We start from the raw sequence: 14169 nt of genomic DNA, 5'->3' as shown, positions 1-14169 counted from the left end.
TGAGTTAATGTTTTCCCGGAGACTTATACGGAGCAAAACATTCAAGCACCCTGCGTGTGATTCGGTAACCACAGTTCTGCGAACAAATGCCCAAATCAGAACCCAGCGGCAGTCATCGATGATGACTTCATACAGCCTGACAAATTTGTGTATTAAAAAGAAAGTTAAGTACTTCATTTTGATTAGACGAGTATTTAGCATTACCAACTCCATTTGAAGTGACATGTAATTCGCACGATTTCGAAAGTAATGTAACCTACTAGCCTCGGTGATACTTGCGACATTAGTGCAACGGATTTTCTAATCGCTTAGACCATCGAAAGATATTTTTGTAAGGCGACCGTGTAGTGTCTCCGGGCCCGCCTCTGCGTCTGCGATTCCAAGCTCTTCAGTAAAAATTGTGGAGTCTACCAACTTCGGCATCCCACTAGTAACATGGATAAATATCCATAAAACCTTGTCACCAAGCCCTCTTCGCAGAAGTCCCAGCTCGTAAATCTGAGATTACAATATGTAACGATATCAGGTGGGATCAAAGATGACATTTATTTTCGACAAAGATGACATATTAACGACGACTGGAACTCGTTCGGTATGAGTCAGTTTACTTACAACTCATGTGTAATACTGTCGGAGCAACGAGTTACATCAAACACCTAGTTTTATTAGATATTGTTTTATCGTGACCGATCACGATTCTTTTATTGGATCATCATCAGTCAGTCCGAACTGAGTTCGCCCGAGCGAAACGGAATATATCACGTAGTAATGAAGCCCAGCTTGCGATGGCACCTTTCGATGAAATTAGAGCTTGTTGGCAAATTAAAAAAGGATAGATTAACCAAAATAAAAAATTTAAATTTATTTTTATGCAGTAACTCTCATGAATTGCAGTACAATTCTCTCCGCTTTATTTACAACTCTTCGAATGGTTTTACATCACTTGGATGATGCCGCACACTCAGCAGCTCTCCTTACTCTAGCAGTATTTTATACAGAAATTAGTTATCCTATCTACATTTTTTCCTCTCTCTCTCTCTGTCACTACGATACTCATTGCACCCAATAAAATCCCATTTCTAGTCCCTGGTGATTAATGCTGCCCGCACGGACTCGTAAGCCAGCTTGGATGACTCTACCCTAAAACGATAAGACAACAAATTAACTTCGAAAATCGCGTAAAGTATCATGCAACTCCTACCTCAACGCCAGCAGCGGCTTCAACGCACTGCGAATATTCCCGTACACATTCGGATTGGTGGCCTCCTGTACCCGCAGAATACTGTTGGTCGCATCCGGGGGTCGTGTGAACAGCCGCGAAGGTCGCGACGGAAGTGCTCTGCTGGCGGCAAATTCTTCCAGCACTCGCTCGCGAATGTACAACAGCGGGCGAATGATGCGAACTTCCGATGGGTGCGGACCGGCACTGCCAATAGCCTGGAGGGTACTGAATTTTCCTTTGTACAGGAGCGATACCAGGAAACGATCGGCCAGTTTGTCCAGCGTATTTGCCATTGCCAGCACGTTGTAGCCCTTGCGGTGTGCCAGGGCGGCTAGTTTTTCCTGCAGGTTCTCGGGCGATTCTACGAGGGAAAGATATAGTTACTGGCAAAAAACTAGCTTGATAGTTATGGGAACTGACCTTTTTGTTCGTAGAAAAATTCGACGCCGAGCTCGCGCAGGTACAGCATCAGAGCTCGCGGATCGACGCCACTATCGCCGAAGGTAACCGTGGCCAGCTGGACGTTGCTAAGGTGCCGTGCTCGGGTGAACTGTCGCAGCAGGTGCAGCAAGCAGAGGGATGAGCTGGAACCGGACAGGCAAACCAGGATGCGATCGCTGTCCTTGATCATGTCGAAGTCGTCGAGGGCCTGCGGGGGAGGGGATGGTTATTTTGAGATAGATGAGCCTGTGCGAGTTTGAGTTGTTAAAAAAGCGGTTGATTCCATGCAAAATTTAAACAGAGGTGGATCGATGAGTTTCTGTTATTGTTTTTTGTTCTTTGGAGAGAATTCTTCGGAAAATGATTTAAGTAGTATTGTCAGTTGAAGATGCTTTGTATGATATTTTATAATATCAATTCAAAAAAATCATAGAAATAATTAGAACTTCCGTTCTCCCATAGATGAAAAAAAAACCCTTAAGAGCATGTTCAGGAGTGTTTTAGTTTTAGATTCATAATTTTAACAGTTCTATTATATAAAACTGAAAATTTTAAAACTAGAACTTGCTGGCCCCAGCAGCAGTTTCAGCGGATGTTCTATTCAGTTTAAAATTCATGTCGCGCCGTGCTTTCAGCGTCACTGCATTCAAATTTATTTTCCCCAGCAACAAATAGAACGGCGTCGTATAACAGTTTTAAATTTTAAAACAAAACTGTTCGAAATTATAAAACAAAACGCTCTGCTGGGGATGTGAATGTTTCAGTTCCAGTTCTACTTTGAAACTCCTATACAAAATAAAACGCTCCTGAACATGCCCTAATCCCATAGATGAAAAAACCAAGAGAATAGCTCACAACGAAGTTCTCCGCAAATGAATAATTAATTATTAAGCATTCCTGGTTCCATTCGATTCAATTGCAATTCATTGGCAAAAGAAATTCGGGGCCACATTACGTAACTACGGCGAAATCATCGCAGCATATCCGAAACTAAGTTGTAATCCATTGTAAATGAAGAATACGTCCCAAGTAATTTTACCCAACAAATAGATTGATTGCGAAAACAGTGTTATATTGAAGCTGCCAGCGTTCGCTCGAAGGTGGCGCAGTACACCGCCACGAGAGGATTGTTGCTCACATCAATGAGAAGCTTTCGATACTCACCAATTGGGGTGGGTGAGTGCCAAGTGGGGTTTTTATTTTGAGTGATTAATTCACCGCTCTCTCGATTTGTCGATTGCACTGGATAGTTGGTGAGGTCTGACTGTCGGCGGACAAAATTCCATTGCTTGAGAAATAATATTCCGGGTGAAAAACATTTCATTAACGCTCCAGTTGCACTAGTTTACAAAATAAAAATCTGAACTTCAATATTTGACCTCTATTTTCGATACAAAATTGAATGCTGAACCCGAAAATGAAGCCCAACAAATTTATAGTAGAACAGTTTTCAAGTTACAGTAAAAAAAAGATTTTCACCTTCAAAATAAAAAAATATACGTTTTTGTCTGAAACAATTTAAACACTTATTAGTTTACATCAGATAAAAATTGGGAAAATTATTCATTTTTTGAAGAAAGGTATTTTATAGGTTTCGCTCAGTCAGCTTCTTGATCCGTTTCAATCCCATTTTATAAAGGGCTTGTTTCATGTAGTATATTTTGTTTGATTGAATCCGAAGAGAAAATTGAACTCAGCTACCAATACTAAATCAACTAGTTAGCAAGATTAGCTAACTAATGTAGCAAGTTAAATCCGCATACAAAATCTTTTCGTTTTGGAGGTGCGTGAGATTTTGAACGTTGCTTCCTGAACGCAACGATTTCTTTTTGTTTTTGAACTTTTTACTAGAAATCAGTTACAACATTCTTGTAAAATATTTTAAGTTGTGCTAACACACCAACACAAATAACGAAATAATTCATGTTTTTATAGGATTATGAATGTTTTCGAAACCAGAATAGAGTAAAATCCAACCACAACCCTTATTTGAAATTTGATCCATGTTTCGCAATTTTTTCCATTTTTTTTTTATTTATGCATGGATTTTTTTTTATTTTGTTAAAATATCGTTGGTCTATTTTTTCAAGTTTTGCTACAACTTTAAGATTCTGCCTTTTTTATTTATTTTCATACTTTTATTTTATCCATCTTTTCACGTACTTTATTTTTGATTTTTTTTATCACTGCTGCTACTTACTTTAATTTATAGTATTTTCTCTGTTATTTCATTTTATTTGCAATTTTTCGAGGAAATTCTACTTTTTTATTTTATTTTTTTATTGTTTCATATTTAAAAAACCTGCTTTTTCGATCATTCCATCCAATTTTTAAAATTTGTCGATTTACTACATTTATTCTTAGCCTTTCTGTATTTCCTTTTTTTCATTTTTTTGCATTTCTACAAGCAATTTTACTTATTTAAATTCATTCCAATTTGTCTTATTGTTTAACTATTTGCCTTTCTCGTATTTTCTGGTTTTTAGCCTTCCGTTTTTCGTAGTTTTATTTTTTCCCGTTGTGAATTTAATATAATTTTATTAATATTTTACATATTTTCCATAAGTTTTAAATCGTTATAGTTATTTCTTCATTGTTTCCATTTAACCTATTTTGAAAGCACTTTTACTGTTGTCCATTTTCCTATACGCTAACTTTGAGTTATTTTATTTTTTTTCCTAAAAAACAGTTGATTTGTCTTTTTTGACACTATGCGCACTTTTTCTTCCAAATGATTCAAGACTTCTGATGACAATAATTCCAGGATCAGTGAATATAACATTTACACGTATTATACAGAAGATAACACTCTTATGAAACAAATTGTGTTGTAAACTAAACCCTCACACGTCATAAAATTCGTATCTTGAAACTCTAGCTGCTCAACTATGTTTAGTGCAAATTTAATAACAAACTTTACGAAACCGCAGATATGTTTTACTGCATACCACTACATACGCCAAGTACTGTATAATTTATTTTACTGCCTAGAACATCAAAAAGTTTGCATTTTTAAACTATGTAGAACATCGAACAAAACTTATTTGAGGTTTAAATCTAAAAGTCAGAGCTTCAGAATGATATGAAGAACGTGGAATATTTTGAAATTAGATGTCTTGCGCAATGTATTTTAGTATATTGGAGTTTTGTAGACCAGTACACTGCCGCTTTCAGCATAACAGTCCCACCTGCATTATTGTCGATTTCGAATTTTTTTGTTTAAAGGTTAAGATTTGTTCTAAAATTTAAGAAAAATTAATAAAATTAAGTGGTTTGTTAGAACCAATTACAAAAAAAATATCAAGTCGTAATGTCCCATCTTACAAATTGCGGCATAACAGTCCCACTGGCGAATCAATACAAAACTAATGTAAAAAGTGTTTGTTATTCACTTTTTTTTTTGTTATTTCATTTAGTAAAATAGAATAGTAGCAACATAAATCATTATTTTATTTCGAAGAAATTAATAGAATAGCAAGTAAAGGAAAAATTATTTCTGTGTTGTTTCAACATGTGGAAGATTGTTCCAGAATTGTTTTTTGCTCTCTTCAATAACTGGCAAAATTGTGCTCAGTAGTGCATTCTTTCGGTTCAGATCTATTCCGCGCGGTGCTTTCAGTGACTTGAGAAAGTTTTCCAAATGAAAGTTGCTACCAGTTATTATTTTCAGCTGCTTTTTTGAAAACGGAATGCAATGTTCTAAGTGGCAGTTTGTTTCAACCGAGCTGCTATAACTAAACTGATAGCTTCCTTTTTTCAAAACTACTTGTCGGATATTCTCGATGTATGGGCGTGGATGAAGTTGATTCAGTGTATACTGAGAAGCAACTAGCGTTGTTTGGAAAAAATGATCGTGTGTCATATCGAGAACTTCAACCTTTTTCTTTGCCTCTCCAACTACAGTTTTAAAATCCGAATATGTTACTATCGGACCACCTGTATTGTTTCGCATTCGTTTCTCTACTGCGGCATGAAAACTGTCGGCTGACATGAATGTGTGTCCAGATTCAAAGAACTTCAGAACTAATTTCTTCACCTTAACTGAATCCGAATTCAATAGAAGAATTAGATGAAGAAATAGATTCCAGTTCTTATTCTGTCCGGAACAATTGTCTAACCAGAGCGTAATTTTAATCGAATCGCCATATCTTTTTAGTACGCGATGGAAGCAACTGGTTATATCGCAAGCGGACCGTCCACTGACTGATTCTTCCCAAAGGCATGCCACTACAGGATATGTTCGGGTGTACTTTCCGACAGGAGCAAATGTTTCGTTGAATGCCAGCAACCGCTGAGAAAAAACCACGCTTTTAAGCCCTTCTAGTCGGGGAAGCTGAATAACCTACAAATAAACACAGATAAAAAATTGTATGGATTTTTAAAACACTTTTTACTTTCTGAAGGTCGACAGCCAGCACGATATGTCCGCGCTGGACCTCATCGCCGTCGTCTTGATAAGCAGCCCGAGATAGCTTTGCAAATCGCCTATGCTGCGAAAATTTGCAGCATGTAGAACAAGATATGTTCTGTGTCGATTCTTCGATTGGATGACCAGAATCTTTACAGCGTTCGGATGCCGCAACGCAAGTTTCGCACTGTTCATGCCCCAGTTTCACAAACGAAATGTTCATTGCTTTTATTTGCCGAGAATATGTCGTGTAGCTCACTTCAAAATCATGCGTATCCTGAAAGCTCTGATGCATGGATTTTTCAGTGAGATCAGATGGCAAAAAAGTCGATTTGGGGCATGTTCACGTCGGTAGTGCGATATCGTTGGGTTGTATGTTTGAATATGGGCTATTATAGCATCTCTCTTCGTAGAACTTCGTCTATACTTCCCACGTTTCGATACTCTCACTGCGCTGTCTTCATCATAAGTCAAACATCGATAAATAACATTACTGTAAATCATGAGTTCAAGTAGAAAGAAGCTTTAAATGTAAATTCAGTTTAATAGTAGTTTAAGCATTATTTATAATTTACCCGCAATCTTCCGAATATCCGAGTGTGTTTAGAAAAAACTTTCGGCAGACAGCCACGTTTTCGCCATTCGACGTTTGTATATTGAAGACGTAATGATATTTTTTAACGGGATTATCAATAATATACCGGTTCCTTGTTCGTCTTGTGACAGGAATACGCTGGACTCTTTCGCGGATAATCGCGCTCTGACCCGAGGCGTCTTGTTTCCAGAATATGTTGTGGGCAATCACTCGATCCTCTTTTGACACGTTTTCCCAGCACATTTTCCGGCAATCGCAATGAAGTAGCTTTACTTGATGGGCTGCTCGGCGTTTTTTTGCATTGAGTTTCTTTTTTATTTCTTTCGAGGTTCTTTTGCGGTTGTTCTTGCGTGTTATTTTTTCCCCGAAGAAACTTCCATCAGAGTCAACCGGGTCCTCTGATTCAGAAGATGGTTCGATACGTTGATGATTAGATGAAAATTGAAATTGATTCCGATTTTGTGCGAAACGTTCACATACTCCATCGACTGAATCAAAACCAAGAAAATCTTCATCCGAACTTAGCTCACTGCCATACAACTTTAATAAATCTAATGCTGACATAGTGAATTCAATATAATATACCACAGAAAAATCCAAAACAAATTATGATGCGTGCTGTTGAAATGTGTAAACAATGCACTCTATGATGACGTTTCCGAAGCCATAGCACATAGACAATGAGACTGTTATGCGTATATTCAGCAGACTATGCTAATGAATTGCAGCATAACCGTCCCACACTCATTTTTCATTAAATATGCGTCTTTTTTAACCCTTTTATTTAAGTTATAAGAGTTTAGTGCTAGATGCATAGAATGCGTTGAAAAAATCTAGGGATTCCTGCTGATTCAAGAAGAATCAAATGAAAACAGCGAATAATTTCAAATGCGTTTTGCTCGGCTTAATGATTTTGCAAATGGGACTGTTATGCTGAAAGCGGCAGTACAGCAAAATTGGTTCGTCGTTGAAGCCTCTGTGAATCCAACATAATTCTAAATTACAAGCTTCTAAATATTTTAATGACGTGAAATAAATTGTTAGTGTTTTTTTGTACATATGCGATTTTGAATGACACACGTAAATATTATGTAGATCAATTTATTGATGATTTATCACTTAACTGAGTCTGAAATTATTGTTAACAGAAGTCTTAAATCATTTGGATAAACGAGGTCGAGTATTATCCCAGATAAAATTTTCTCTAAGTTCTTCATTTTATTTCTTAACAGAATTCTAACAGAGAATCCCTCATATACTATGAAGCAAACCTTAGGAAAAATTGGGATCGAGATAGTTCAACAGGTTGATTCTGAGAAACTCAAAAATTCTATATCTACCCCAAATTGAGTAACTCACAATTCTCAACCAATTTGAACTAATGTGTTTATTTTTATTGGCTAATAGCAGGCTTTAAGCAACTCAAAATATATAATTTTTGATCTTACCTAAAATCATGACGAAACGTTCAATTCGCTTTAAAAATGAGGAAAAATTAAGAAAAAGTTTCTACAAACTCGTAAATAACATCAGAATTATTAGTCGCACTAAAATAAAAAATCCAGATGACTAAAAGTACGTTCAGTTACCTGTAATTCAACATAATGTTATTTCATATCGATGCGCTATACCGTATGATATTTGAATATTACTAAATTTATTGCTTATTATAAAGGTGAAATTCATTCTTTTACTATAATTCGATAACTGTTTAATTGTAATTTTTTGGACTTCATTCTAGGGTTCAACACACGATTTTGTATTAAAAATAACCACTAGCTTATTGAGTTCAGATATGCTGTAAACTAGTGTTATTTGTGTAAACTTAGGCTATTGAAAATAACAGTTTCGCCTGAATGTTCGTGGAAATGGAAAGACGTCGCTACAGGGATGGTGTCTTGATTTTAAAACACTAGCTTAGGACAGACACTGGTTAGTGTTTCCATCTTCTGATCAGATTATTTTTTGAAATCTGTGCGCAGCATATGTAAAAATCTGTTTGGCGTAAACGTAAGTTTGTTAGAATACGAGGTCGAAAATTGAGAAATCTGTGCTTCGCTGTGCATTGTAACAGAAAACTGAAAATCTGCGCAATTTTAAAATCTGCAGCACAATGAAAATCTGTGTAACACAGAATAATCTGTGCACCTGGTATCCCTGTCTCCGATTAACCAGTTCTGATTGTGATGAAACTGCACGTATATGAATAAATGAAAGTGCACGGTATAAACGAAAGCTAGGTAAGAGTGAAAAGCGGGTTCTTACACGTTTATTATTTTTGTAGTTACTACAGTGACAAAATTATTTATAGCTTAACGGAAAAAAGTTGGATTGGCGATGGCACTTAAATTCCATCAATTTGTCAATTTATTGAATATATTCTCTAATTATAAAAAAAACTTTTAATTTTTCTAATTTGAGCTTTAAACATAAATTATTTTCGTGAAGAATGACACCATTTTGTCAAGTGTAATTTGTAAGGGTAATATTCAAAGATTTTCGAGCGGATCTTCGCGAAATTTTAAAAATTTCTAAAAATTGATTCAAAGTAACAGGTTTACAGCAATTATCAGGATCCAAAAAAAAAAAACAGAATGAAAAGGAGCGGTGGTGTACTCATCGACTCTTGTCTAAACGTGCAACAAATATTAGCTTCAAACTCGATCAATTTTAGGTACATATCCGTTCTAACGACATGCCGATGATGTAGATATTATCAAGAAGCACATATTCTCAGTCTTTGACATTGCAAACTCTATTGAACCTAACCTAACAAGTGTATGTCCCTGCCTTCCGTGCTTGACCGAAACCACCTATGTCCAATAGACGTCTACGTGAATTAAAAAGACAGAAAGCAGCTGCACTTCGACCTTGCCAAAGTCGACGGATCCCCTTTGTACAATACAGTAATTCACTCACCCAAGCAATAGCTACGAAACGTATGTTCTGTTTCTTTACACTAGGCACGTAGTTCAATCCCACTTAAAACGTGACCCAAAACAGTTTTGCCCTAGTGTCTTCGAAACTGATTCAACTCAGGTGGAACATTGTCGTTCTGATGTCCGCCATGACGTGATCAACATTGGAAGTGTCCGGTTTTCTGACGAGAACATTCTGACTGCCATACGAAAACTGAAGTCCTCAATATCGGCAGCGCCTGACGGCATTCTTGCCGCCATACCAATGAAATATGCTGGTGTATTTTGTACGCCTTTGAAACTAATTTTCAACTAATCGTAGTCACAATCGGTGTTTCCCATGTGATGTGGAAAAAAATCTGCTGTTTCCCGTTTTCAAAAAAGGAAATAAGCAGAATATTGTGAACTATAGTGGCATAACCTCGCATATGCGTTTGATCAAAGTAATTCGAGATTCTAGTCGGAAACGTATTATTCCGTGCAATCAAGACCTACATATTAAAGGATCAACATTTTTTTTCTCCGGTAGATCAACAACTACCAACTTAGCCCAATTTACTTTACATTGTATTAAAAATATTTAAGTTGGATCCCAGATAGACTGTATATAGGGAGCTTGAGGCAGCGTTCGACCGGGTAGACCACTCTCTTCCTAATTCATTTTTTGATTTTTGACGTAAGTATCAATACCTTATTTTACATAGTTTTGGTGCTATCCAACGGGAAAAACAAATTAAAATGGCGTATTTAAACGAAAGCAAATATGTAAAAAATCACCCCAGAGGCAGAATTCGAACCTGTAACCTTTAGGACTCCGACCGAATGCAAAAACCCTTATGTCTGTCTCTGTTGTCCGCTATGGTGACGTCCAAGGAAGAACACATGATTATCGTACCCAACCAACACATACGATCTATTTAATTTTCCCGCTCTCGGGTGATTTTTTCACATACTTGCTTTCGTTTAACTCACCATTTCGATTGGTTTTCCCCCGTTGGATAACACCAAAAAAGTTCCACTCTCTTCTACTGGCTAAGATTAAACGATTAGGCATATCGTCTGCTTTCACTAGATGGCTCTGTATGTGTAAAGGGGAAACAGTGAATCATATAGCTCAATCAACCGGCGGGATGTTCCTCAAGGAAGTAACCTAGAACTGTTGCTGTTTCTGCTGTTCTTCAATGACGTTTGCTATGTGATTCCGCCAGGATGTATACTTCTATATGCTGACGATCTCAAATTACTTTTTTGTACGGTCCATAGCAGATTGCGTTGATCTGCAGCAACACCTAGATAGTTTCTGTGATTGATGTTATCGCAATTTGTTGACACTTAGTATATCTAAATGATCCCTTACACGAAGAAAAATCCAATAGTCTTAGCCTACACTGTTTCTGAAGATTTGCTCGAGAGAACGTCAGTCGTCAGATACTTTGGTCATCTTCTAGACTCTCAATTGTCCTTCAGAAATCACTACTCCCAGGTCATATCAAAGGCGAATGGAATCCTCTGCTTCATTGTAGTCTTATAAGTTGACTGCTCCATATTATTTGCGAGTCCTGAATTTTTTTATTTGTTTGGTCTATCCTTGAGGCATCAGCATCTATTTGGTATCCTTATACGACCACTTGGACTAACATAATTGAAGCAGTACAAGCAAGATTGCCTTGTTTTGCTTTTTGCCGTGGCGCAACCCGGCGGAGCTACATACATTGATCTTTGCCGTCTGCCATCGTATTGACACTCTGGTCAAAGAGCAGAATATATCCAGAGTCGTTTCCATAGGAAAACTACTGACTGGCCAAATAGATGCCCCAGATATTTTCTCACAAATTAATATTAATATTCCTCTTGAAAGCCTCAGACCACGGTGCCTTTTGAGATTCGAATTTTAGCGTACTGAATATGGATGCGGGCGATGCGTAATATTTTTTATAATGTTTGTGGCCTTTTTGACTTCTCTGTTTCTAGTATTTTTTTAGAAATAGGCTTAGAAGGTTAATTTAGTTAATAATATGCAATTTTAATTTGTTCTGCTATGTTGTTGTAATATTGTTCAATGTGTAATTTATGGTTGTTGTATTAAAAGCTCATCTTCAAATGGGCTTTTCCGCTCCCAATAATTCTCCTTGGAGAATTATGCAGGTCAGGCGAAAAAAGACCGAATAAATAAATAAATGAAAATACAAAAATAAATAATGCTTTTGATGGTTTCAGTTGACTCGAAAACTTCTTGACTTACTAGAGCACAAAATAGTTGAATACAATATTTTTCAGGAAGGGGTATAGCATATATCAATCAGTACCGTATCAGAGCTATCGACTTGATCAAACTTTCCTGAAAAATCAACAGTCCTAGGGACACATCCTGTTAAACCCTCCATCCAGCCAAAATTTTCTAGTTAACACAATATTTCAGAAGATGATACTCTATTCAAATAAATGAGATTGACTCAGAAACACCACTTGTAATTCTGATCACGGAAGAACTTGTCCCTTACCTAAAAAACAAAGACACATTCAGGAGAATTTCCTACACCAAATTCATGGTTCGTACCAACTAAGGCTACACTCTCCAAAACCAATTTTGTTTGTTATGTTTTACATTGATGGAACGGATTTAACGTTCCTCAATCAATTAGGTTCTTTACTGAAACAGTTAACCTCACTTTTCTTAACAGTTCGATTGTATTGTTTACATGGACTTAGAAACATGTTGTGGACGACTAGATTCGTTCGAAGCAAATCGTAAAGAATTTTTCTAAGTCCATGTAAACAGTACAAGCAAACTGTCAAAAATGAACACTCAGTTCGTTTGTGACGTCACCGTAAAGTATTCAATCACCGACACTACCAAGCCCCCGCATACCACCAACAAGACAGTATCTCACACTCATGTTTGCCTCATTCATTCATTCACCTTTGCAATGATTCTACTACTTCTAGCCGGTGAAACCTGTTCAGTGGAGTTAGGGCTCGCTAATAGAAACACTGTGTTTGAATGTTTGTGTAATTTATTGTTCCGTTATTCAATATCGAACCGTGAGGTTTGCTATGATAATAATAATAATAATATATTTTGTTTTGTTTGAGACGAACACACGCAATCACAATTTTTACCGCGGTTTTTTGTCTTGATCTTTATAAAATCGTTAATATTTGTAACAAAATACTAGCTCTTTAGCGCAATGAATATAAGAATATCGTTCCGATCTAGCCTTCACAAACATTTAACACAATAACATATAAATAGTAAGTAGGGATATTTAATCGTTGGTAGAAAGCTACCGAACAGTTTCGACCAGTTTCTTAAACTTTGAACCATTCTAACACTACGTGTAATATCTTCGATGGGAAAAGAAATAGAAAGAGAATTAGAAAAGAAATTTGCGATTATAAGCTGAATTGTTCCTTGACCGTGCAAACGACAGGATGATAAACACTAGGAACTGGTTGTTAGTGTCGATGTGAGTAACGATCGGTTAATCGAAGCAAGCAGTGATGGTTGAAAAGTGCCACCTGGTTAGCTTGGGGAAAACGAAGGGATTAGTTTGTGCGAAACGACACACACGCACACACAGACACTCAAGCCAACTGATTCAGTCATTAACCTCGGCTGCCTGTTTCCAGATGTCCTTGGGTAGGTTGTGCCACGTTGCCACTTCCGAACCTCCACCACCACCGCCGCTGCCGCCAGCAGCACCGTCGGGTTCCTTCGAAGGTGGACTTTTCAACACGGCCGGTTGACGAAGTAAGGGATTTTTCAGTGGAAGTTCGACCTCCGGAGTGGTTGGAAGACGTGCAGCTGCGGTAGGAATGGTAACCGCGGGTGCTGCCGATTCGGACAGAAATCGCCGCTGTTCAAGCGGTTCCTGTCGACTGAATGATTCTTCCAGTTGGGCTGAAATAGTTCGGTTTCTGACGAAACGGCGGAAAAGTTGGGAGTTGATTATGTTTGTGTCTTAATGAGGAGGAGGATGGAGGTGGTCTCACCTATCCCTAGAGACAGCAGCTCGCAGCTTGTCATCTTGCTCGCTGAAAGACATGTTGATACCCGAGTCCTGCGAGGACATTGACGACATGAGGTCAACCTTTTTCGCAATGGCACCCGTGTACGGAAAGTTGTCCGGATTTGGCACTGTGGGGGATGCATTCGGTCGAGGAAATGACTCCGAACGATGTTTGTCGACGATGTCCGCGGACTTGGGTCGGCCAGCCGGGTTGATATCACTATAGCGTTGTTTTATTAGACTAGAAGGTGAATCAGGGGAAATGAAGCGGAAATAGTAAAGGAGCCGGTGTTAGCGTGTTCGCCTAGTTAAGCTTAGCATGTTTTAATATTACAGTCTAGGTCCTCCGACATTGGCTTTCAGGATATCCGGCGGAGAATTTTTGCGAGATCCAAGACATCCATCCGGTGAGATGATTCCGTCTACGGCATTCATGGCATCGCGGATCTCAGATTTTACCTCGATCATCATGCCTTTGCTGTATTCCTTGAGATAGTCGACTACGTCACTGGTGGAGATCGAATCGCGCTTACTGTCGTTATTGCAGCTGCGGAAAAACCGATTACTAGTCGTCG

At 37.8% G+C, this 14169-nt stretch overlaps 1 protein-coding gene across 5 annotated transcripts in view; it reads right to left on the bottom strand.

Annotated features, from left to right (window-relative positions):
• Positions 1–837: 837 nt before the first annotated feature.
• Positions 838–14169, bottom strand: part of LOC131695378 (uncharacterized) — a 102933-nt gene continuing 89601 nt past the window's right edge. For 4 of the 5 annotated variants that reach the window (XM_058983845.1, XM_058983846.1, XM_058983847.1 and 1 more), the window contains 6 exons: positions 13929–14141; positions 13578–13835; positions 13196–13502; positions 1643–1871; positions 1202–1583; positions 838–1140 (listed from right to left, as the gene is read on the bottom strand). In XM_058983845.1, the coding sequence (XP_058839828.1) occupies positions 1080–1140; positions 1202–1583; positions 1643–1871; positions 13196–13502; positions 13578–13835; positions 13929–14141 (1450 nt within the window). In that variant the 3' untranslated portion in view covers positions 838–1079. Of the gene's footprint in view, positions 1141–1201; positions 1584–1642; positions 1872–12580; positions 12930–13195; positions 13503–13577; positions 13836–13928; positions 14142–14169 lie in introns of those variants that run through there. The other variant, XM_058983849.1, reaches the window with a different exon arrangement.

Source organism: Topomyia yanbarensis, unplaced genomic scaffold, assembly GCF_030247195.1.
Source record: "Topomyia yanbarensis strain Yona2022 unplaced genomic scaffold, ASM3024719v1 HiC_scaffold_4, whole genome shotgun sequence".
Taxonomy (NCBI): Eukaryota; Metazoa; Arthropoda; class Insecta; order Diptera; family Culicidae; genus Topomyia; species Topomyia yanbarensis.
This window is presented reverse-complemented; position numbering and strand designations above follow the sequence as displayed.